General features: G+C 46.4%; 1 protein-coding gene across 3 annotated transcripts in view; it reads left to right on the top strand.

Moving 5' to 3' along the window:
* The window catches only part of ADGRL1 (adhesion G protein-coupled receptor L1), a 221,861-nt gene that overhangs the window by 191,615 nt on the left and 4,395 nt on the right, over window positions 1-25,851 (top strand). For 2 of the 3 annotated variants that reach the window (XM_018560820.1, XM_018560818.1), the window contains 5 exons: window positions 15,731-15,822; window positions 16,865-17,033; window positions 21,288-21,495; window positions 21,978-22,103; window positions 23,935-23,952. In XM_018560820.1, coding sequence (XP_018416322.1) covers window positions 15,731-15,822; window positions 16,865-17,033; window positions 21,288-21,495; window positions 21,978-22,103; window positions 23,935-23,952 — 613 coding nt within the window. The remainder of the gene's footprint in view (window positions 1-15,730; window positions 15,823-16,864; window positions 17,034-21,287; window positions 21,496-21,977; window positions 22,104-23,934; window positions 23,953-25,851) is intronic. The other variant, XM_018560821.1, reaches the window with a different exon arrangement.

Here is a 25,851-nt window from a genome sequence, read left to right as displayed (position 1 = left end):
GGGGGGGGGGGGAGCTTGGAGCGGTGACTCCTTCACAACACACACTGGGACCATGGGGAACACATGTAGCCCCCCTCCAGAAGGAAGGACAGTGTCAGCACCAATTCAGAGATGATTGGAGGATCTCCAGCCGAGCGATACACAAATAAGATACATTGTTGTTCAGAGTTGAGGTATTTGAATGGATTTTTAAGGTATAACTCCGGAGTTTAGTGTCACTTTTGCAGGTTTACCAGCCCGGGCCTTATCTGCTTTGCTGGAAAAAGCTCCTTCCTGCCTTTGCAGACAGCTCACCCTGAAGATTCAATTAGGTCAGACAGTTTGAAAAGTAAACAACTTCTGCTGTGCTGTCTGTTTGGAGCATCTACAGCGCTCTGTAAATCTAGAGTTATGGGAGCTATTTGTATTAAATGTTTTAACCAGTTCAGCTCTGGCTCATGTACACACCCCCCATGGGCCAGAGCAATTTTTACATTTCTTCTACGGGACTCTCTATGCGGCATACATTACAAATCCCACCTCAACCTAACCACTCAACCATCACGTTCTCAAACAATTCATCCCCACACAGCCTCCAGGACTTCACTAGAGTCTCTCCCATCCTCTGGAACTCTTTACCCCAACCTGTCCATCTATCTGCCACTCTGACTGCCTTTAGGCGATCCATTAAGACTCATCTCTAAAGGGAATCCTATCCCACCTCAACCTAACCGCTCAAACATCATTCTCAAACAATTTATCCCCACACAGCTCCCTCCTCATGTATCACTTGCCCCTCCCTTTTAGATTGTAAGCCCTCAGGGGCAGGGCCCTCCTTACCATCTTGTCTTGTATTGTGATTGTAATGTCTTCCTTATATTGTAAAGCGCTGCGCAAACTGTTGGCGTTATATAAATCCTGTATAATAATAATAATACAAAAGTGATACATATGAAGTTGTTTTAAGAACAAATAGGCCTTCTTTTGATAATATTGTGTTGCAAAAATGTTTATTTTTAATGCAATGCATAGATTTAAAAAAAAAATACTAAAATTAAATTTTTCTAATTTAGTTTTAATTTAAATTTTTAAAAATCTTGTTGACTGTTTAAAAATTAAACTAAAATTATTAATTTGATACAAAGCATTGCAAACTTTATTTTTATTTTTTTAAATGAGACGCTAAAAATAATAATGAACAAAATGGATATAAATTTAAAAAAAAAACATGAATATAAAATGGTTCGAAAAACTGAAGTGAACAAAAAAGAATTTAGGAAAATAATAGTTAAAGTGACATTAAACCCTCAGATTTTTTAACATAAAACAATACTGTAATGTGCGCCTTACTGTAATCCATGGTAGTTTCCCTTCTCTTTGCTGCTCTTCCTTTTAAATCCTCATGTCTTCTCATGCTTGGGGAGAACTTCCCTTTGCAGCTGACTGCCTCTTCCTGTAGTGCTGGCTCAGGTTGTGAACCTTCACACAGACACCATGTATCCATTCCAGAGACAAGGCAGTCTGCTGCAAAACAGAAGTTCTCCCCCAGCATGAGAAGAGATGAGGATTTAAAAAGAGCAGCAAAGAGAAGGGAAACCACCATGGATTACAGTGAGGCGCACATTACAGTATTGTTTTATGTTAAAAAATCTGAGGGTTTAATGTCACTTTAAGGGGAAAAAGGGGAAGAGAAGTTCATTAGATCTGATTAGTTTTCAACTTAAAGGAGAACTATGAGGGGGGGTGCTTTCCACTCACCTCATAGTTCTAGCCGACCTGTGACAATGAGACTGTCACAGGTCGGCTCAGTAGATCGGGAGGTGAGCGAACACATACCGGCGTTCGCTCACCTCTCGATCCTGTCACGTCTCTCTGCCGTGACAAGGGAGGGGCTGGATTCCCCCCTCCGATCCACCAGCGCTGACTGGCGGAACGGACGGGGGAGGGGGCAGGTACTCACGCAGCTGGGCGAATCCAGACATCGATGTCGGTAGCTCGTGGTATACTGAGCTTAGGGTGACGGGAGGACGCTAGTTTGTGTCCTCCCGTTACCCTAAGGAGAACTATGGGGAAAAACACTGACCCCATAGTTCTCCTTTAAAAGAGAACTATGGGGTCAGTGTTTTTCCCCATAGTTCTTCTAAGGGTCACGGGAGGACATATACTAGCATCCTCCCGTCACCCAAAGCTCAGTATACCGCAAGCTATTGCCCACGATATACTGAGAGCGCCGCAGCCGGGGAGGATCACAACATTACTGTCTGGATCCGCCCAGCTGCGTGAGTGACAGCAGACTCTGCCTGTCTAGAAGCAGAGCCAGCTGTACCCGCCCCCTCCCCCGTCCCTTCCGCCAGTCAGCGCTGGAGGATCGAAGAGGGGAGGGGGGAATCCCTGCAGGGAGCCGTGACTGACAGTCACTGCTCACTGCAGGGAGACGGCGGCATATTTCTGCTCACTTCCCAATCAATAAAGCCGACCTGTGACAGCTTCTTCACTCACTTCATAGTTCTCCTTTAAAGATATAAAAGAGGTTAAATAGGAACAGATTATATTTTAAAAATGGTTGCTTTGAAGAAGAATTCCAGGCGAATAAAATGATAACCCTCGCATCTAGAGAGGTAAAATACAAGAAATACAAAAAAATACATACTCACCCAAACCCGGCAGCCTCCTAGACGGGTCCCTTCAGCCTGTCTCCCCCTCCTCCCTGTCTAAGATCCTTTGAGTCCTATACAGTGTATAGGACATGAAGACACCAAGAGACATACCATCGAGGGAGCAGAGGGTGAGACGTGCTGAAGGGACCAGTCTAGGAGCCAGCGGTGACATTGTTTTGCCTGATGAAGGAACTGCACGTGGTTCTGAAACATTGCGTTCCCTTGTCATACCATGTTCATCTGACGTCAATAAAGACGAATTGATAAGGTGCGTTTTTGTGCGCTGGTGACTTTACTGTCTTCATGGACCTCTGCAGAGAGACCACTGCTTCCAGACAGAGAGTAAGGGTCCTTCTGTGGCGTCACAAGGGGGGTGCGGGTGACACCATTGGAAGGGTGACACCAAAATGACTGAAAGTCATTTTGTTGTTACCCCCTGAAAAGTTGGACACTCGGTCATGGATAGAGAGCCCAACAGTTGCAGGAGAGAAATATAGAAAATGAACTGCGCCAATAAGCAAGCTAACAGCTACAAGGCACTGGAATGTACACCCACTGTGAGTGTGTATACGTGAAAAATGAATAACTAAATGGGCCGAGCTACAACAATGATCAGATATAAAGAGTAAAAAAAATTAAAAAAACAAACAGTGACTCAAACAAACGTCAGTGAAAAAAATCAATCAGGTGTAAAGTCTTTAAATCTTCATAAATCCGCGAAAGATGTCCAAATATAGCAATAGTGATGAATATTACTTGTTCCTTCACCAAATGCACCACGTGCACCACACCAGATATAGGGGTGCTCACCTTATTGATAGACCCCAGCAAGAGGTCAAATCAGGCAATTCCCTTCTAAAGGTGCCCATACACCTTATGCTGGGCATACACCTTAAGACGTTTGGGATTTTTTTGGTGAAATTCCGCAAAGTGTTTGGACACAAAGTGGTCCTTAAAGCCTCGTCTGATGTTGTATACATGTTCTCTAATTCTAATCGCCAATTTCCTAGAAGTGCGACCTATATATTGTAGCCCGCAGTAGTTGCAGGAGAGAGCAGGGGACCCGGCGGCATACCCCTTCCCCCCGGGTGAACGTCCCCTCCTCTCTCTGTCAGCATCCAGCACCAAGATGGCCGCCGGCAGGTATCACAAAGAAGGCCACGCATACGCGATGACGTCACGGCGCGGTGTCACCCGGTATCCATTCTGGGTGACACCCGGCCATGGGACGCCCCTGGGGTCCTTCTCTACAGCACACAGGCTTTACTACTGGCTGCTTTAGAGAGAAAATGAACTGTAAACTTTGCAAACCTTTTGTATTCATGCACCTGGAATGTGTCTGATCGAAACTGGAAATCCATTTGGCCTTTAGGGTCACCTGCTGTTCTGAACCCCGATCAGCAGAGAAGGGCAGGATAGAGCGGGGGACCCATGACAAGAGTCAGGGGCAAACCTATAATGAAGCAGCTTGAGGTGGTTGCCTCAGGTGCCATCTCAATGGGCAGGTGTGGGGGCACAGTGTCTCAGGTTGCAACCTCTGACGCTCTATCCGACTCCCCACCTATCTCATTGGCGTCACCGATTGCCAGGAGCTGGGCAAGACGCTCTGACTGGCGTCCGGCCCATCTTCTGGCAACCAGTGACATCAGTGAGCTTAGTGGGATGCCAGAAAGAGCCGCTAGGCCCAGATGTAATGAGCAGACACCCCCCACTTTCCCCCCCGGAATGACCATTCAGTGACAGCACCCCAAGACCACCCCAAAAGGACCATTCAGTAACCCCCCTTCCCCCTGCCTCGGGCGGGGAATAGTGTAGGGAAAGCCCTGACAACAGGTCCACCTCCGTAACCTTCAGCCTAGTCAATGATCCTTTTCCCCAAAATAATAGCTGCTCGTGCTTATGGAGGTGACTGGCACACTTTATTTCACTTTCACTGAAACGTGAAGCCAAATTTCTTTTTTCATGCAGTTCAGCGGGAAGAGGTTACAATGTGTACAGTGTGTTACTTATCTCATCAAAGGTAATAGACTTTAATGGAGAATTAATGCGGTAAAACATGAGCTCGCCGGTGACGAAGGGAAAGTGCCGCAAATCTATTAACGGAGCATTTTGTGCTTATAATATGATCGGATTAAAGAGATGGATCCATAATAGGGTACGGATTTAAGGGGCGCACCGCCGCCGCCGATCCGCCCGCGCCCCTGACAGATCCGATGTCGTTACATACGGCGTTGAAATGGTTACTTTTCTTATTAAAACGTATTACTTATCTCTTCTGGAAGAGCCGAACAGACAAAGTCTTCCCGTTTTCCAGGAGTCGTGTTTTCGGCGTGCCAGGAGAGGTCCTGCAGCTTGATGTCGCAGAACGGAATGCGTTTTGGAATTTGCATTCTGATGCTCATACTGATTCTGATGCTCCGTTCATGCTGACAGCGGAAAAAAACAAAACATGGCGTCAAGATCTGAGTACATTTTAGCGCGGTGATTTTAAAGCTAAGCTGCTTATATTTTGCCTTCCTTGTTTCCTACCTCCCCTCTCATCAACATGCGAATGACATCTTCTAATAAGACCTTTCTGCTTTCATTGCATACCTTACTACAGACCTAGTGATGTCATCACTGGGTCCCTGTGCTTTTTCTATACAATGCAGGCAGATCATGGCTGGTGGGTGCGGATGGCAGGGTTCTGTACATAGCTTCCTGGAAACATCACAGCACCTACTCCTTTCAAGGCCCCTTAGCTCTGATACAATCAGTGGGCTGGCTCTTGGGAGGCGTTTGGCAAATATCAAAATGCCTTGATGGGCGGGTATCAGTCTGGAGAAGTGGAAGTTCCTAGGCAGGCTGTGTTTCCATGTAGACCACCCTAGATAACACCCACCACATGAGTGTCACATACCTTATTGGAGACTGAACTGAACAGGGGTCTACTCTTGCAACACCACCCCAACTCCCCTGGAGATGGTAAGAGGAGGACTTAGGAAGGCCCAAGTGCTGAAGAGGTAGGTGGTCTACAGTTTGCGTGCGTTGACCAGGGTAATGCATCCACAGGAACTAATGTTGCAGGAACTTGAGGTACCACAGGTTGCAAGGTCAGAGTGGAGTTGAGCTGGTAACCGGGGTCCAGGTCACAACCCGGGGTCATTCACAGAAGGATCAGGTGCCAAATCGCTGGTCAGATGCAGGATCTGGGTCACAGTGCCCTCTCTGTGCAGCAAGTAGCTTCTTCCTTCTGAGAGCCAAGCCTCGTTCTGAGGCTATTCTAGAGATCACATGACCTTCCTCCAGGAGTCAAGCCTCACTCTGAAACTTTACCCACTGATATCTTACCAGAAAGGTTTACTCAGAGTAAACCTTTCAGGGAGAAAATGCCTCTCTCGCGGACGTCAGGGAGCCGCTATCTATTAGAGGGAGACTCCCTGAACATCAGGGAGACTTGAGATCCCTGTGATATTCTAATTATTCGAGTTTCACCTGTAAATGCCCAAAGCAATCCTCATTGGCTGTTCTGCCCTGTGTGGTAACACGCCCACCCACAGGCAGACACAGCTTCACAGATTGTTCTGTCACAGTTGAACTGAACATAGACTATATATATGATCTAGCACTCCTTTTTAGCAAGGTGCTACACACATGTGCATGCTAACGTCTGCAAGCAACATTTAGTTTTCACATGCATGAACACATTTGCGCACACCCTCACGTGCATGGGCGCGTGCCCGCATACAAGCATGCTTGCGACCCCTAGCTACAGCGTGTTTGCCCTTAATCCTGAGGACAGGGCCGCACGTGTGCACCTGCACTGGCCTCTTGGTAAATACCTTGCAGTGATCCAATAAATGAAATGGGAGGGCCAAGGACAGTCATGCTGGGGAGCAATGGGCCAGATCAGGGGTGGGCAACTCCGGCCCTCCAGCTGTGCTTCAACAACAAATGCCGCTATGCCTCTGGGAGTCATGCAACTGTCAGTTTTACAATGCCTCATGGGACTTGTAGGTCCGGAGTTGCCCACCCCTGAGCTATATGATGCTACAAGGAGCCTATTGGTAATACAGGTGACTGGTCCTTTGTCCTCTGGGTGCCTTTTTGGGTATATTTTTCACAATTCAGGCCCTCTCTACGGTACGTTCCTGCGCTACTCAGAAATATAATATATGCCTAATCGGATTGCGGCTCCACAACATTATTGTCAATTGTAATATTGAGTTTGTGAGAAGATGAATGGAAAACAAGGGAGGTATAGCGAGGAAACTTTGGAAAAACAGAGTAACAAGTCTTCTATGACTTTACTATTCCACCCATCACTCTCTCACTCCCGCTCTCTCCTTGCTCTCACTCTCTCCTTGCTCTCGCCCTCTCTCTCCCTCTTTCTCTCCCTCTTTCTCTCCCTCTTTCTCTCTCCCTCTTTCTCTCTCTCTCTTGCTCTCGCTGTCTCCTCTCTCTCCTTCTCTCTCTCGCTCTCTCTCTCTTGCTCTCTCTCTCTGTCTCTCTTGCTCTTTCTCTCTCTCTTGCTCTCTCGCTGTCACCCCTCCCTCTCTCTCGCTCTTTCTCTTGCGCTCTCTCTGTCTCCTCTCGCTCTCTCTGTCTCCTCTGGCTCTCTCCCTCTCTCTCTCACTCCATCTCTCTTTTGCTCTCTCGCTCGCTCTCTCTCGCTCTTTCTCTCTCACTCCCTCTCTCTTTTGCTCTCTCTCTCGCTCGCTCTCTCCCGCTCTCTCTCTCTGTAATGCCATTTCTGTTCCCAGGATAACAGCTGTACCTGTCACATCTATCTCCCTCTCTTCCTAACTTCCGAGCGCAGCCATGGTAACATGCAAATTGAACTGAGCTTATGCAAGACTTTTGTAGACCTTAATGAGACAGTACAGGTTTTAGAGATATGTGTGAACAGCTCAAAGTGTATCTCCAGCCAAAACATTTTTTCTAGGCATGAGGCTGGTTTAGCAAACGTTGCACAGCTGTAACACGTGTTAGTTAATGCAGCATGTGAAAATGTGTGAATTGCACATCATTGCACCGCATGCAAAATAAAACAAAGAACAGCGCCTCCGCCTCGCGAAATGCTGTTTTATTTGTCCATAAAAAACGTGATAAAGTAATACTCACAAATGATGTCTGTAACATAAGCATTCAAGAGAACCACCCAGACTAATGGACATCGGTCAAACGTAGAATAGACTGTCAAACCACCGAAATGTGAGCCGAAGCAATCTAAATAAGCTGTGCTGACGCGTTTCTAGTGATAGACTTTCTTCATCAGAGCACATGGCAAATAGTTTATTAAAAGCAAACACCTTCTGGGGCAGAAATAATACTAATACAACTTTATAAACTGTCAGGTTTCTCTCAACCATTGCAAACATGGATGGATAAAAAAGCTAAGGCAGGGAGCCTGATAAGAGGACAGGTCCAACAAGTAAATGTCTCCATATATTCATTATGAACCAGCAACGATGTAACTCAGCACTAAGTATGTGAAGGTTCTCATTTATTTAGGCCTTTTTATAGCTAGTAGCAGTCGGTCACATTCAACTTGACTTGTTCTGTGATGTTGAAGATATTTTGTATCTTGTCCAAACCACTTCTTCAGTTCTAATGAGTGTCAGGAACGTATTTATATCCAGCATGTCTGGACAAGATTGGGGTCCTTCAATACGTCCGTCTACCACATATAACTATTCTACCTTCAGCCATGTGAATCAAAGAATGGACACCTAGGCAGATGTGTGACACCAAGATTGGGATTAAGTAACTAGAACAGGGGGGTTCCACAACCTTCACGCCTCCCATCCTGTTCTGGGACAGTCAACATCTACACATTCCATGGTGATTGGATGAAGGTGTCTGTGCTACCTGTGTGCATATAAATGTGGGGTATGTTCCTGGTATGGTGGAAGTATAAATGCTGGGGTATGTTGTTGCTCTTTAAGACTGCTCAGAATCACACCGCTGAACGATCACCTCTTCTCCCGACCGCTCCAGCTCCAGGAAGCGGGCACTCAGAGAGGCGGCTACGATCACACCTGTCAGTGTTCCCTCTCTCTGCTCCCGGCCGCTGCAGCTTCAGAGCGGCCAGAAGGAGAGAGAGGGAGCGCTAACGGGTGTAATCAGAGACGCCTCTCTGAGAGGAGCTCAAGCGGCCGGGACGAAAGAGAGTGAGCGCAGAGAGCTAGCTCCGGCTCTGGATGGAACACTACCGCCGGGGCAATCGCTCGCTCGCTTCTGTTTTCTCTTCTCCTTCTCGGGCTCGGCCGCTCTGTAGCTGCAGCAGGCGAGAAAGAGAAGAGAAAACAGAAGCGAGCGAGCGATCTCCGCGGCGGTAGTGTTCCATCCCTAGTCCCGCCGGCGAGGCACCATTGCTGACATTCCACTCGCCCCCCCCGCAATTTTCACTCGCCAATTGCGAGGGGGCGAGTGGAAATTTTGAGGCCTGTTGTTGGTATGGTGGGGGGTATGTTGTTGGTATGGTGGGGGTATAAATGCTGGGGTATGTTGTTGGTATGGTGGGGGGTATGTTGTTGGTATGGTGGGAGTATTAATGCTGGGGTATGTTGTTGGTATGGTGGAGGTATAAATGTTGGGGTATTTTGTTGGTATGGTGGAGGTATAAATGTTGGGGTATGTTGTTGGTATGGTGGGAGTATAAATGGTGAGGTATGTACCTTGTATGGTGTGGGTATTAATGTTGGGGTATGTTCCTGGTATGGTGGGGGTATAAATGCTGGGGTATTTTTGTGGTATGGTAGAAATTTAAATGTTGGGGTATGTTGCTAGTATGGTGGGGGGTTTCTTCATGAAATAGTAACATAGTATGTAAGGTTGAATAAAGACCAAGGTCCATCCAGTTCCACCTATGTGTGTGAGTGAGCGAGTGTGTGTATTTATCTGGCTCTAACACTTCCCATATCTCTGTAGATTCTGTGAAAGAAGAAACTCATCCAGAAGTTTCTTGAATTAATCAATGTTATCAGCAGACACCACCGCCTGTGGTAGTGAGTTCCAAGCATTCTCCACTCTCACAGTGAAATACCCCTTGTGAATTCTAAGATTGAGCCCCCCTCTCTCTAAGATTGAGCCCCCTCTCTCTAAGATTGAGCCCCCTCTCTAAGATTGAGCCCCCCTCTCTAAGATTGAGCCCCCCTCTCTAAGATTGAGGCCCCTCTCTCTAAGATTGAACCCCCTCTCTCTAACATTGAACCCCTTCTCTCTAAGATTGAGCCCCCTTCACATTCATCGGAACTGAAGAGGTGGCTTAGACAAGCTACAAAACGTCTTCAACATCACATAACAAGTCCATTTAAATGTAATTTATCACTTCTAGCTAATTTGTATAGTAATTTGTGGCTTTGCAGCCTCTGGTGGATATGTTGCATATAACACAAGCAAAGCCCTTCAACAAACAACTCCATCCTGCCAATATCAACTGCACGCCTTCCTTTGTTGTATTTCCTTTGACTATCCCAGCGAACAGACAGCTAGTCTAAAAGCTGCGAGGGAGCCATACATAGTACAACCCGAGCTGCCAACAAATTTAAGGCCAGTCATTTCTAATCAAGCTTGATAAGTGCAAACTGATTGTCTTCAGACATGTGGAAGACGTGTTAGATTGAGACTTTGGAATCGCAATGATAACCTGCCATTTATAACATTTCATTTGTGGATTCGAGAGGTTTGATGTCTGGAATCAAGAAAGAAAATACGAATGCTTTCCATTCTGCCGGCCTCGGGGGTTTATTAAACCTGAGAGGTGGGTGACCAGGAAACAGTAGATAGCAGGAGAAGACATAGTGCCTTCCATTGTCCCGGCCTCGGGGTTTAATAAAGAGGTGGGTGACCAGGAAACAGTAGATAGCAGGAGAAGACATTGTGCCTTCCATTGTCACGGCCTCTGGGTTTAATAAAGAGGTGGGCGACCAGGGCACGGAGGATAGCAGGAGAAGACAGAAGTGCCTTCCATTGTCACGGCCTCTGGGTTTAATAAAGAGGTGGGTGACCAGGGCACGGAGGATAGCAGGAGAAGACAGAAGTGCCTTCCATTGTCATGGCCTCTGGGTTTAATAAAGAGGTGGGTGACTAGGGCACAGAGGATAGCAGAAGACAGGGGTGCCTTCCATTGTCACGGCCTCGGGGGTTTAATAAAGAGGTGGGTCAGGTGACCAGGGCACAGAAGATAGCAGGAGAAGACAGAGGTGTTTATCGAGGGAAAATTGGAGCTAAGGAGAAACAATAGTTTTTCCCATTGCCACAAAACAAGGATTCCATGTTTAAACTGCAATGGGATGTTTAATTAGGTAGAGCTAAAGGAAGTCTCACCGCTCCAATTCCTTAGCCACCATCAGGACTCCCCAGGTGCTGGTCCAATAGGTGCGTCTTCACCTTAGAATGCAGCAGTATACGAACAGACCGCACTATCCAGAGAATTCCAATACTGCAGACTTTATTAAAATTCACAGCAAATCCAGTATATCAGTAAATAAAAGTGTATAAAGCAACAAATGCCAGCACTGCACCCCCCAACCGGCTACAACAGTGGTTCTCAACCTGTGGGTCGGGACCCCCTCGGGGGTCGAATGACGATTTGCCAGGGGTCGCCTAGTGGCTCTGGGCCGCCGGGAGAGAAACACTTTCTCCCGGAAAGGTTGGGACCTTTCTCTGCTCTGTTTTTTTTTTTTTTAAATCGGGGGCCGCCGTAAGTTAGAAAAAAAAACCACCATAGGAATACATAGCTAGATTCCTATTGGCTATTTCACTTTGCAAAAGCCAATAGCAAACTATCTATTGCACCCGTCCTCTGCTGCTGCCAATCAGCAGAGGGGGACCTGAAGTTCTCCATCAGGTCCCCTTCTAGTGATTGACAGCAGCAGAGGGCGGGTGCAATATGTATGTATTCAAGCAAAAAAATATGTAAAACACACCTCTAGCTATGCATTCCATTTTCCCGGTCCGCAGCTGCAGAGATCGGGAAATGTCTCAGTGCCTGTGATTGGCACTGCGCACTGTCAGCTTCCTGGCGGGCTCGGCACGTGGAGCTGCGAACACGCCCGAGCCCATCCCTATCAGTGACAGTACTGCGGAGTATGTACCTCATACGTTATATAGCCACACACTTTAAATCCAATTCTTCTAGTTCCAGCTGCAGAGCCCGGTCCTGTCTTTGCCTATAGCAGTGGTTCTCAACCTGTGGGTCGCTGTGCAAGGTGAGAGTCCTCCTCAGCTCTCTCCTAGCGCAGCAGTGTCAGTTCTCCTGCCACGCCTCCAGATGTCGCTGCAGCAGCCGCGTCAACCCTAAATTTTACCTTTGGGGGTCACCACAACTTGGCAAATGTTACCAAGGGGCCCCGGCCCTAGAAAGGTTGAGAACCACTGAGCTACAACTTCTCACATGTTTCACCCGCAGGCTTATTCATAGAGGTAACAAATACAGACCAGTATCTCACTTAAATGTGTTCAATAAACTCCACCCTACACAGGTGCAGGAAGCAATGCACTCTGATGGATTGGTTAACTAAAAACTGGCTGGTGTATAAGGGTCAGTAGAGCACAAAGAAACTACCAATCCCATCATACATGTTGCAATCTCCATACCAAATGGAGTCAGATGTTTTAACTCAATCTCACCAAACCGCAATCTCCCTGTCACCTGTGCAGGGTGTAAGACGGTGCACAGAAGGGAAATATATCAAATAAAATAACAAACTCTTGCAAATACATACAAATGTACAAGTGTATAAACATATAAATACCTACATACATAATTAAATAAACTATGACAAATGAGTGGCTCTTCTCACCCTGTTATATCGGGCTGTAGATATGGTTGTAAAATATGTGTGTATATACACTGAGTGGCCAGATTATTATGACCCCCCCCCATCAGTACTTGGTTGGGCCGCCTCGTGACTCCACGAGATGTTGGAAGGTAATGCGAGGAATCTGACACGGCACCGTTGCCCTTCTGTTGTCTTCTACCAGTCTCGCCCCTCCCCCGTTCTACCCTAACACTGACTAGTCGCTGACGGCCACAATTCGCACGTTCAGACCCAGATTTTCGGCTGACAGTCCGGTCTTTAACCAGTTGACATCCGCGGTGGTCATAATAATCTGGCCACTCAGTGTGTATATTCATGGGGACTAAGCTTTGTGTTTTATAGTACTGATGTTTTGATCTATTCGGGTGAGAAGAGCCACTCATTTGTCATAGTTTATTTAATTATGTATGTATGTATTTATATGTTTATACACTTGTACATTTGTATGTATTTGCAAGAGTTTGTTATTTTATTTTATATATTTCCCTTCTGTGCACCGTCTTACACCCTGCACAGGTGACAGGGAGATTGCGGTTTGGTGAGATTGAGTTCAAACATCTGACTCCATTTGGTATGGAGATTACAACATGTATGATGGGATTGGTAGTTTCTTTGTGCTCTACTGACCCTTTAGGTGCCCATACACTGCACGATTCTAGTACGAGAATCGCGGGAAATCCCGCGATCGTACGAGAATCGTGCAGTGTGAATGAAGACGTGCGACCGTTTCTACTGTACGGTGGCACGTCTTTTGTCTAAGGAGCACGCTAGAAAACCAGCCGAGAACCGTACGATTTTCGGCTGGTTTTTAGCATGATCGTAAGATCAATGCCGCGCGGGCCGGTGTGCGCCACGCGCACACTGCCCGTTCAGCATTGTGGTCATCGGAAGCCCGCCCCTCAGGGGGGCGGGTTTGCGATGATCGCAACGTACGATCTGCCTGTCCAAGATGGGCAGATCGTAACTTTTTTTTTGTCAGGGAGATTGCGGTTTGGTGAGATTGAGTTAAAACATCTGACTCCATTTGGTATGGAGATTGCAACATGTATGATGGGATTGGTAGTTTCTTTGTGCTCTACTGACCCTTATACACCAGCCAGTTTTTAGTTAACCTATCCATCAGCGAGCATTGCTTCCTGCACCTGTGTAGGGTGGAGTTTATTGAACACATTTAAGTGAGATACTGGTCTGTATTTGTTACCTCTATGAATAAGCCTGCGGGTGAAACATGTGAGAAGTTGTAGTTGGTTTGGGGTGCGCAGTGCTGGCATTTGTTGCTTTATACACTTTTATTCACTGTTATACTGGATTTGCTGTGAATTTTAATAAAGTCTGCAGTATTGTAATTCTCTGGATAGTGCGGTCTGTGCGTATACTGCTGTATAATTAGGTGTTCATTTGTTGGTTATGGGCTTTTGGAGTTTTTTTTGGCCTCGCTTTCATGAATCCTACAAGAAAGCAGGTTTAGTTTATGGAGTGGTGGAAGTATGAGGAGCATGAACTATGGAAATATTGAGTGAAAAGCTTCATAAAGCAAGTCAGGGACAGTACAGAGGAGTTATCCAGCTACATTAGTGTATTCAGTACAATACTGTTCTTTCATAGGGTGTCTCATGGTGTTCCTTGACTGCAGCTTTTCAACTGAGATACTGCAAACCGTTGCAGTCAGTGATTGTTAGTGACACATATAGTGGATTACTTCCATGTGTTCTAAGTTTGTGATCAGTCAAACATTTCTCCTTTAGCAGAACTCAGTCATTGGTTAATTTATTGATACCTTCTATGTATATCACTGGCTAATTTTATGCCGTGTTGGAACTTTTGCTAGAATTACTGGCTGTCAGCACTGATCCTTAAGCCACCCCTCCGGTCTGACTATTGTGTACATTCAGGTGCGTCACTAGGGGGGTGCAGTGGGTGTGGCCCACACCCGGGTGACACCATTGGAGGGGTCCGTGACTGTCAGTCATTTTGGTGTCACCCCCTCTGAAAACTCCAGCACTTTGTCATGGACCGAGAGCCCGACAGCTGCACAAGAGAGGAGGGGACCTGGCGGCATACCTTATCCTGTCGGGTGAACGCCCCTTGCTTTCTCTGCCAGCGTCCATCACCAAGCTGGCCGGCGGCAGGTATCACCAAGACGGCCGTGCATGAGCACGATATCATCGCGCATGTGCGTAATGATGCCACATATGTGTGTGATGACGCCACGGCGGAGTGACACCCGGGCTCTTGACGCCCCTGGGTACATGTTGCCTCATTGATCAGCACATTGTTCACCCATTTGGGAAGAATGGACGGGATGGACTACAATCTCAATACAAATTAGTAAACTAAACATGAGATTGTAGTCCATCCCGGGAGTGAGCTTGGAGCTGTGACTACTTTACAACACACACAGGAACCATGGGGAACACACGTAGCCCCCCTCCAGAAGGAAGGACAGTGTCCGCACCAATTCAGAGATGATTGGAGGATCTACAGCCGAGTGATAGACAAATAAGATACATTGTTGTTCAGAGTTGAGATACTTGAATGTATTTTTATGTTTCACCTCCGGAGTTTAGTGTCACTTTAATATTTAGGCACTCTTCTAAAGATTACGAGATTTTCTGTTAATAACTTCTCAAGAAGCTGCTCCAAGCTCCTGGATTCTTGGCCAGGTATACATGATTCACAAATAGTGTGCTGCCATAAGAAGGGATTTCTATGATTCAGTTTCCAATGAATACATAAATGGACTCAGAAACAAATCTAGCACCATAGGGACCTACGGGATTTTGTACTAAATGGTGCCCAGTGGAGGAACCGCCTCACTCTTTTGAACTATGGGGAAAAACACTTACACCATAGTTCTCCTTTAAAACACCCCATGTATAAAACTTGAAGATTTTGGCAAACTGCATGTTTCTCCCGAATATTTCCATGTAAATCGTTTACACTATTCGCCTTGTACCTGTAATCATACCTGCTTTTTCTTTTTGGTTGCTCGTTATTTATTGTTTGCTGTCTTTTGGTTGACAAAAAAACCTAATAAAATAATTGAACCAGATAAGTTAATTACTGATTAAATAGTAAAGTACAACAAGCAAATAAAACAGAGAAATGAAAATACAGCATCGGGTATGTTTTAGTGAATTGAGTGTATTCATATACATCATCAGGTATACCAGATCCTCCACATGTGCAAGGATGGTGTGATAGAGTACAGAGCTACATCTTGGACATCCAATCAAATCTGAAACTTCCTGTACCTGTTCTTTACTCTATCATGTTCTCTATTTTTAGGTGAACCTACTTATCCTCCTGGTTACTCTCCACAAGATGCTTCGCTCCTCCTCTGTCCTGAAGCCAGATTCCAGCCGCTTGGAGAACATCAAGTAAGAATTTTCAGGAGCTCTTTATATATACAGTATATACTCTACAGCAGTGGTTGCCAACCTGTGTAACCTCAGGACCCACATTTGTCCTTGGTCATTAAGTTGAGACCCAAGTCGCACTGCAATGGAACCCACGGTATTGCGATACCGCTCGTTCCAGTGCAGGCGATTTAATTGTGGACGGGGGGTGCGTTTGGGGTGCCATTCAAATGAATGGCAACGCAATGCACCTCCCACACCAGAACACATAGTAGATGCGATTACTTGGTACAGTGCGAAAATCGTTGTTCAATGAACGCACTGTACTGGTGTGAACGGGCCCTCAAAAACACTGACAGACACATACAACCACAGACGCATTCTCACACACACATATATTTTTTAAGGTCCACCCAGTCTCCTTACCTTACGAGAACTGGAGGGAATCCTCAGCCTGGGGTCCAGTGTGGGCTGCTGTGCCGGCCTGGGGTGCAGTGTGGGCTGCTGTGCCGGCCTGGGGTCCAGTGTGGGCTGCTGTCCCGGCCTGGGGTCCAGTGTGGGCTGCTGTGCCGGCCTGGGGTCCAGTGTGGAGCTCCATCCATATGTGCATTGATTGTACAACCCCCTTGTGTGCCCTGTAGAGGTGTCGGGAGCCAGAATGTGACGCCACTCCGGTCCAGGCACCTCTACAGGACATGCGAGGGAGCTGTAAGCAATGCACGTATGGATGGAGCTCCCTCGCGGCCATACCCCCAGCCCACCGCACCTCAAGCAGTGCTGTGCTAGGGGGAGGCTGGGAAGCCTCTCGCCTAGTTGAGAACCAAGGGTCTACAGGCAGCTATAGCATCCCCCCACCCTCCCATTCTGTCCATGTTAAAGGGACAGTCTTGACTTTTGATGAAATTACATAACTTGCAGATGTATATTTCCTTAGAAAAGTCCTTTTTCTGAATTTGGCAAACTCGGGGAGAAATCCAAACATGTTCTTGGACTCTTTAACTACTTTGTCTTACCTTCAAACGCAACTGATGTTTAATCATAAACTTGTCTGTTCCCAATTCAGGTCTTGGGCCTTAGGAGCGGTGACCCTCCTCTTCCTCCTCGGTCTCACCTGGGCCTTCGGCCTCCTGTTCATCAATAAAGAGTCTTTGGTCCTGGCGTATCTCTTTACGACCTTCAATGCCTTGCAGGGCCTCTTCATCTTCATCTTCCACTGCGCTCTCCAGAAGAAGGTTAGCATGCGACCCCCGTAGGTTTTGGTAGCGCGTCTCTTGCCGCGAAGCCTCCACAGATAACAGAGGCCTAGCGGAAGGCGACACCACTGCAATTACGCTCTGCGGAGAGCTGGAGAACACCTACACAGGGAAATCATTGACCTGTATGCACTTCATCGTCCCCTGTAGAGCTTCACAACACAAAAGCAACATCTTGTCAGAACTTGACACAGCGGTGATCAGCCTCCAGTATGCATTGCTACGCAAAGGAATCGAAGGTTCCTGACTCCACCGCAAAGACAATGCGAGGCGGGGGAAAAAAAAAAATCTGATGTATATTTAAGTCACGATACACATTTATTATACAGAACTTTCTTTCAGAATGGCACCTTTCATGTTTAAATATCTGGTGCTTTTCCGTCAGTCTCCGACACGTCAAGAACATTGTGCCAATGCCAGTGTTTCTCTATGACTCCCCGCAGAAGGTCTGTCAGTCACTGTAAATTGTCTCTTCGTTACCCGGCCCCATTTTTCTCATTTCCCCTATAATTACACGCACATAAAATGTTTTTTTTTTTTTTAAATGTAAGAACGTGGTCTCGAGCTGCGAAAAAAAACAAAAAAGCATATTTTCTACAGTACATTAACTTATTATTCCGCGTATGTAAATTAGATTTTGGATTCCGTCCGCTTCTCCCACAAAACAGTAGGCTACTCATTCCGCATTACGGGGGAAGAAAACGGAGCTAATATCAGAGCTTAATAAATATCATTGTGCTAATTGCAACATCATTTAACCTTTGCGGGGGTAACATTTGCTTTTCATCGTTACTGCGATAGGACTAATCTAGAATCTTTGCTGCTGCGAGTGCTCTCCAGCAATGCTTTACTGAGTCTGCTGTGGTTTTTAGAGTCGAAATGATTTCCAAACGCATAATTAGAATAATATTTTAATCAGTTTTCGTCAGACGCGTTTCGCAGCGTGAACACATCTTTTGCTGTTCTAGTGTCTGTTTACACCTCCTGGTTAACGAGATTGTCCAGGAAAACAAGACCTGACGCTATCACTTTAGACTTTACCTAGTGTGCCACCTGCTTGTGAAATCTGGTATTGCAGCGTGCCTATACTTCTCCATACTATCCTCCTCTCTTAGCACCACGCTAGTCCATCATATCTTTATTAATGTAAGTTTTTGGTTCTCAATCTAGCTGGTAGAAGAAGGGATACCCCCAGGTTATTGATGAGATCCCAATAGGGTTGCCACCTTTTCTTCCAGCGAAACCCGAACACTCTAGCGACGCCTGGACATTTTTTGGGGAGAATGAGTCGTGGCTTATTCATAAGTAAATAGCGCCGCACATTCATATGTAAATATCACAGTCAGGACTATTTTCAGTGGGGGGGCAGCAGCCCCTATCTTAATATTGGTTGCCCCTGTCTGCCTGACATCTTTTGTCCGGATTTAAGCTGCTATGAAACCCGAACACAGCATTCAAAATCCGGACTGTCCGGGTAAATCCTGGACAGGTGGCAACCATAGATCCCAACCAGAGTTGCCACTCTTCTCAGAAATGTTAATTACATTTATTTTTAAGGAAGTATATTGTATTATGAGGTTACCAGACATCCCAACTCTCCCGGACGCTCCGGGAGTCTCCCGGTATTAGATAGCGGATCCCGGCCGCCCGGGAGAGAAACATTTTCTCCTGTAAAGGTTACTCTGCTATATCTAGTAGTAGCTAATATCTAGCAGAGTAAACCTTTCCCTGCGATCTGTTTTTTTTTTTCTGACATCGGAGCCACCGGCCGCCGTCAGTCAGAGAAAAGAAAAACAGCATAGGAATGAATAGCCACTTCGCAATAGCCAATAGCAGACTAGCTATTGCACCCGCCGACTGCTGCTGTCAATCAGCAGAGGGGAACCTGAAGTTCTCCATCAGGTCCTCTTCTAGTGATTGACGGCAGCAGCTGTCAGAATACTAAAAACAAACAAACCAGCAGATAGCAAAGAAGCTATTGCTTCCCGTGCTATCTGCCATCATTTCAGTGGGGTGCCCCCCCCCCCCCCGGGCGGATAGGGGGGGAGAGGCACCTCCCTGAAATGAGAAGGGCACCTCCCTGAAATTGCTTTCTTCAGGTTGGGATCCCCGGGTTACTGTATAAAGCCGAATTTATAAAGCCATTGGAAGAAGGTGTTTGATAAATGCTTTTCTAGCTTCAGCAATGATCACCAAAATGCCTGCCACTGATTCTAACATTGCGAGGAATTAGGTAGTACATAGAGTGTAGAATGCCCTTCAAATGGCCCCCTCTCACAGAACTCATAGTATTCTTTCCCATTGTATTCTTTCCCATGGTAACCAATGTAGTGCTAACAGGTGCTTTCATAGCATTATGGCAGAGCCAACTACATGTCACAAATTATCTTTTTAGCCTTCTGTAAGGGTGATGCTCTGACTACCACTGTAAGCGGGCATTCTTAAAGGAGAACTATGGTGTTAAGTCTTTTCCCCATAGTTCTCCTTAGGGTAATGGGAGGACACAAACTAGCGTCCTCCCGTCACCCTAGGCTCAGTATACCGCGAGCTACAGCTCTCTATATACTGAGACGCCGCAGCTGAAGCGGATCCCGACAATTGTGCCGGGATCCGCCCAGCTGCGTGAGTGACAGCTGGCTCTGCCTATCTAGAGGCAGAGCCAGCTGTACCCGCCCCCTCCCCTGTCCGTTCCGCCAGTCAGCGCTGGCAGATCGGAGCGGGGAGAGGGGAATCCAGCCCCTCCCCCTGTCACGGCAGAGAGACGTGACAGGATCGAGAGGTGAGCGAACGCCGGTATGTGTTCCCTCACCTCCCGATCTACTGAGCCGACCTGTGACAGTCTCATTGTCACAGGTCGGCTAGAACTATGAGGTGAGTGGAAATCGCTCATCTCATAGTTCTCCTTTAAGACCATGATCGGCTGGAGACAGTGACAGTACTGGAAAGCAGAGATCTAGTTTTTGTTAACTGCCATCTAAATATAACATAATAACTCATTAGACTATGAACAATGCAAAAACAGCCACCAAAAAAACATGGGCCAATGGGCTAGGTTGCTTAATGAAACCAATGAGCTCTATCTGCAGTTGCAATGGATAAGAAACTGGTTATTCAATGTGGATTCAGAAAAACAGTGCACAAGTGACAGACAGAAGAATGCCAAGACACTATCTGCAAGGAGTTTGCATACTCTCTCTGTGCTTGCTTGGGTTTCCTCAAGCACTCCGGATTCTTCCCACATGCCAAAGACATCCTGTCTAAATTGGCCCTAGTATATGAGATAAGGCCCTTAGATTGTAAGGTATGTGAGGGCAGAGACTGATGCAAATGATACAGTATGTAAATTGCCAGCACTATATACATACCTAGCAGAAAAAATATTCCTATCCATTGGAATGGTATGTGGAGCTCATTAGTCTTTTTTTTCCCGTGAATTGATATACCTTTAGTCAGATAGGAGGAGTAAAGATTGTGGTCCCTGCCTAAAAAGAACCCCTAACTACGGGATTTGGTTATGGATTGCAGGAAGATTTTTTAAAAATTCTTAGTACCCCACACGTATCTCCATTTTGCTGACAGTCCTGATTTCCATACCTTGCAAGGGGTGGAACTTTAGTTTAAAAAAAAAAAAGTGATTTGCCTTAGACATAGACATGCCTATGCCATGAGACAGAGTAATGGGTTAGTAGACAAGAACTTTGAGAACTATGTCTCATTTTGCATCTAGAAGATCCGCCCAGCCTAGTACAGGATTCTCACCTTGCCCTATTGCAGTAATGACCCTTCCCGTACATAAGCCAAAACTTTTTTTATTCTTTGACTGAAGATCCAACTCTTTTGAGGTCTGAAAATATGGACTGTAACAAAATGGGTATGTTTATCATGTAAGAGGTTGGTGCTCGTCCACTGTTTTCCAGTGTCCATGCTAGAAAGGTAAGACCTAGCATAGGTGATAGATAGAAAAACTGGGGTAAGACCTAACATAGGTGATAGAACTTAATTCTTTGGTAGAGGTGGCAATTCAAGGTTGCCTCCTTTGGCATGAAGAAATACAATGTTGGGAAATGTGGAATGAGATGTGGTTGAGAAGGTCTAGTTAAGGTTTTCCAGTGTCTTGATGTTGCGCGTGGAAGTGTCAGGGCACCAGCCAATGAGTGGGTAGGCTTAGCATGCAAAATAGCTGCTCCGGTCCAATGGATTACAACTACAGTTTAAATTGTCTCTTCTATGCAGGTACACAAGGAATACAGCAAATGTCTGAGACATTCGTACTGTTGCGTGAGGGGTCCAGGAGCAGAACATGGAACCTTGAAATCGACAGTCAACAGTCGGTACTACACCCAGAGCCGTATTCGCCGGATGTGGAATGACACTGTCAGAAAGCAGACAGAATCCTCCTTTATTGCCGGAGACCTAAATAGCACCCCCACTCTAAACAGAGGTGAGTAGAACCACTCACGGCCCGGGACCTATTTCAGATGAGGAATTGGAAGCACAGTGTTGCCTTTTTGACAGATTGATGTTCTGTGAGACAGCAGGACAGTGAAATCATCAATGGATCCAACTCTCTAAGTGTCTTTAGTGTTCCATATGAAATGTTTAAAGTTTCCCTGAAGTTTCCCTGAAGTTTCCCTGAAGGTGTGTAGGCACAGCCTTGAGGTGGAACACGGCCGTACCTATAGTTACCCACAATATAATATTAGAACATTTCCTATGAAGCACTGTACATACCAAGAGATTGTGTAAGGGGACACATTGGCAATTGATATTACGTAGCTGATTATTTCACTGCCCTGACTTACAATATTACAGTTGTCAGAAAGTTGACCTTGGGCATTTTGTTTGAAGCTAGCCTTTAAATTTTAATAAAAAATGGGCCTCACTCTGAATAGACAACCTGACTCTTCTTTACTGTCCTCCAAGGCACGATGGGTAACCACTTGCTGACAAATCCTGTGCTGCAGAGCCGTGTAGGCACCAGCCCGTATAACACACTTATCACAGAGTCTGTGGGCTTTAGTCCATCCTCCCCTGGATACAATACCACAGGTGAGACATGTTATATATTGTTATATGTTGGAGAGATATATATGTAATACAAAGTGATATGTGTATAAGAGCCATTATGAAATTCTATAGAGGTTTATAGTTACCTGTGTTCGCTTTGGATCTCCTAAACTGTGGATAGACCTAAAGTTGCCTGCATGTATAGTCGGATACCTCCTACGGCGTTCCAAAACCCATGAAGCTATAGTATGAAATAGTAACTTCAGCTCATAAATCTGTGTATGGTCCATGCCTTACCTTCTTACTGTTGTTCAGTGAAGCTGTGAATCACAAGAATGGAATGATAGTAAGGTGTAGGAGGGGGTATAGCTAGTAAGGTGTAGGAGGAGGTATGGCTAGTAAGGTGTAGGAGGGGGTATGGATAGTAAGGTGTAGGAGGGGGTATAGCTAGTAAGGTGTAGGAGGAGGTATGGCTAGTAAGGTGTAGGAGGGGGTATGGATAGTAAGGTGTAGGAGGGGGTATGGCTAGTAAGGTGTATGAGGGGGTATGTGGCTTATTGACCTCCTATATGATGGTGCCTGCATAGTTCCAAGGCCAACGCAGCTTGGCAGAGCCAACTACATGTCACAAATTATCTTTTTAGCCTTCTGTAAGGGTGATGCTCTGACTACCACTGTAAGCGGGCATTCTTAACACTGGCACCAATCTAACAGGCATTTTCCCACTGACCCCAATGAATTGGTTTTAGCAGGGATTAAGGTGTAGGAGGGGGTATGGCTAGTAAGGTGTTGGATTTAGCAGGGAGTAAGGTGTAGGAGGGGGTATGGCCAGTAAGGTGTAGGAGGGGGTATGGCTAGTAAGGTGTAGGAGGGCGTATGGCTAGTAAGGTGTAGGAGGGCGTATGGTTAGTAAGGTGTAGGATGGGGTATGGCTAGTAAGGTGTAGGAGGGGGTATGGCTAGTAAGGTGTAGGAGGGGGTATGGCTAGTAAGGTGTAGGAGGGGGTATGGCTAGTAAGGTGTAGGAGGGGGTATGGCTAGTAAGGTGTAGGAGGAGGTATGGCTATGCAAAACTTCAGAAACTGAACTTATTTTTTGCAAATTAGAGCTTGTTGGCATTGGAGAAGATCCAGGAGGGCTCTAAAAGGCATGTGCCCATACTTTTAAGCGCCTTCTGTACAGATCTCCCTTTCAGTTTAAGAGTTAAGGTGAACACAGGTTTACTCTAACGTACAAACAAGGTTCCATCGTACAAAGAAATCCCATCAAAACTGAAACTGAATTGCTTATAATAAGGATTGCTAATGAACAAGGAATTGTGGTTGTGGTGCAACTTATATTATATTATTTAGTCATATCATTATAGGTATAGATATGCAGGACCACGTGTGATGGCTTGTATACTATATACAAAGCCCCATCTTTCATCCTGTAGATCATTATATTGAGCAGTTTGCATAGTCCAGGTCATGTTAAAATGAAAGTACAAAGGCTTTATCTCTCTAATATCGTAGTGCGAGCATCATCTTCCTCCTTTCCTTCCACTCAGTCTTGCAAATCCTTATAAGCTTGTCCAGACTCGCTTTTCAGATACTGATAATTGTTAAATCAAAAGCCTGTCTACAGACAGAGAGCGAGCATGCTATATTATATACATTATGCATGAGCTAAATTCGTAGATAAATGATGGACAAGGGTGTCCTCACTGCCTGTTTGCCTCCTAACATGTAATATGTATGTTCCTCTTACCCCTCATCACATTTGGCCATATAGTTCCCTCTTTTCTTTACTGCATACAGTATCTCTGTACATTGACTCTAACGATGTATCTCTGTCTGTCTTTCTTTCCCTCTTCTTCCATGCTGGAAACTCAGGAACATTCAGAGATCCCAGTAAGTGCCTCATATAACCTTCCTAATACATTATAACAAAAGCTGCAATCTGCAGGGAGGAGAGAGAAGCTGGTCTCCAAGGAAGCAGCCAGAAGGACAGCGAGGAACACTGCAGGAGCAGGACGAAGTCAGGCAGGCCAGGGTCATCCCCAATCGGGCAGCCAAGAACGGCAGGCAGCAGGGCCGGTGCTAGGATTCTTGCCTACACAGGCAAGATGCATTTTGGCGCCCCAAGCCACCCCCGACCCCCTGTACTTGTACTTGTCAAAATGCCCCGGTGTTTGCGCTATGGTTTGTTTTCTTTTCACTTACCTTCGACGCGGGAGAGCAGCGGCGAGTCAGCGCTGGTCCAGTGGGAGGAGCTCCACGTGGGGTCCTAATTTAGCTGGCCGGCGACTGCCTGAGGTGCCGCGCGTGTTGGGATCCTCTGACAGTCCATGTACCCATTGCACTCCTGACCGCACGTCCAACAAAGTATCCTGGGTGCTCAGTAGTCGACGGATGGCCACCGTCAAAGTAATGCAGAAAAGAAATAGACACCGGCACTCCAATAATAAATCGATTACGTCTATTTATTGACCTACATCAAAAGCAAAATAACACACTTAGTGCGACGTTTCGGGGACACACAGGAACCCCTTCATCAGGCAAAACATTACATCAAAAACATTTTGCTTTTGATGTAGGTCAATAAATAGACGTAATCGATTTATTATTGGAGTGCCGGTGTCTATTTCTTTTCGGGATCCTCTGACAGTCGCCGGCCAGCTAAATTAGGACCCCACCTGGAGCTCCTCCCACCGGACCAGCGCTGACTCGCCACTGCTCTCCCGCACCGAAGGTAAGTGAAGAAAAAAAACAAAAAACATAGCGCAAGCATCGGGGCATTTTGACAAGTACTTGTCAAAATGCCCTGTTTTTTCCGCCCTCACCCTGCAGCGCCCTCAGGCGGCCGCCTGACTTGCCTTGCGGTAGCGCCGGGCCTGGCAGGCAGGAGAATAGTCCAGAAACTAGCAGAGGTCAGGGGCAGGCAGCAATCAGGAGTAGTCAATGGAGATCCGGGTCAAGACAACAGAACACAGGAACAGGCAAAATCACAGGAACACGCACACAAGCTGAAAGACCATTCAGCAAAGATCCACAGAACAGGCTGGTTTAAATACAGCCATCCATACAGGGCCGCGCACATGCGCAGAAGCACCCTAAACGGCCAGGTATAGTCTTACACATAGGGTGTCCAGTTCCCAGGAAGCCTTAAAGGAGAACTCTGGTATCATGGACCCTTGGCATAAATCCATAGGGTCAGAATCCATAGGGTCAGGTACTAAAGTCATTTTTGGGGTCTCTAGATTGTCGGATATCATAATAATTCCACACACAGAGTTCTACTGAGAAACATCTAAAATGGTAACTGATAAGGGTCCCAGAAAGTGTTAGTTGTAGAATTGTGGCCACCATTGGAAACTTAAGCTGGCCAAACACTGTTAGAATTTCGGTCCATTCTGGAACTCTAACTGTGGGTGGCCCTGCAAGCTCCACCCCGCTGGACAAACTTCGATTGACAGATTGAAGTAACCGGGTGGAAAATTGTCAGACAGACAGTGACGGCAGTGATGGTATTCCGACAGTCGCAGGTGCACACGTCCTCATTATCCCCATCTGCACAGGGCTGGATTTCCCACAAGGCCAACCGAGGCCCGTTTTTGTGGCGGTATTGAGCTGAGGGGCGGCAGGGATTCCTGTCACCCAACGCCCGGAAAATTAAGTTCTGGGCGGGTAGTTGTATTCATTTACTTTGGGCAAGCAGGGCTAAATGTAGGGCAGGGAAGCCGCTTCTTTGTTTTCAAGTGATCTCAGCGATGTCGCCAAGATCACTTGTATGCATCCTGCTCATCCGTC

Source organism: Nanorana parkeri, unplaced genomic scaffold, assembly GCF_000935625.1.
Source record: "Nanorana parkeri isolate BGI_ZX_2015 unplaced genomic scaffold, ASM93562v1 scaffold479, whole genome shotgun sequence".
NCBI lineage: Eukaryota > Metazoa > Chordata > Amphibia > Anura > Dicroglossidae > Nanorana > Nanorana parkeri.
The sequence above is the reverse complement of the archived record's forward strand: the minus strand, read 5'-3'. Positions and strand labels throughout refer to the sequence as shown.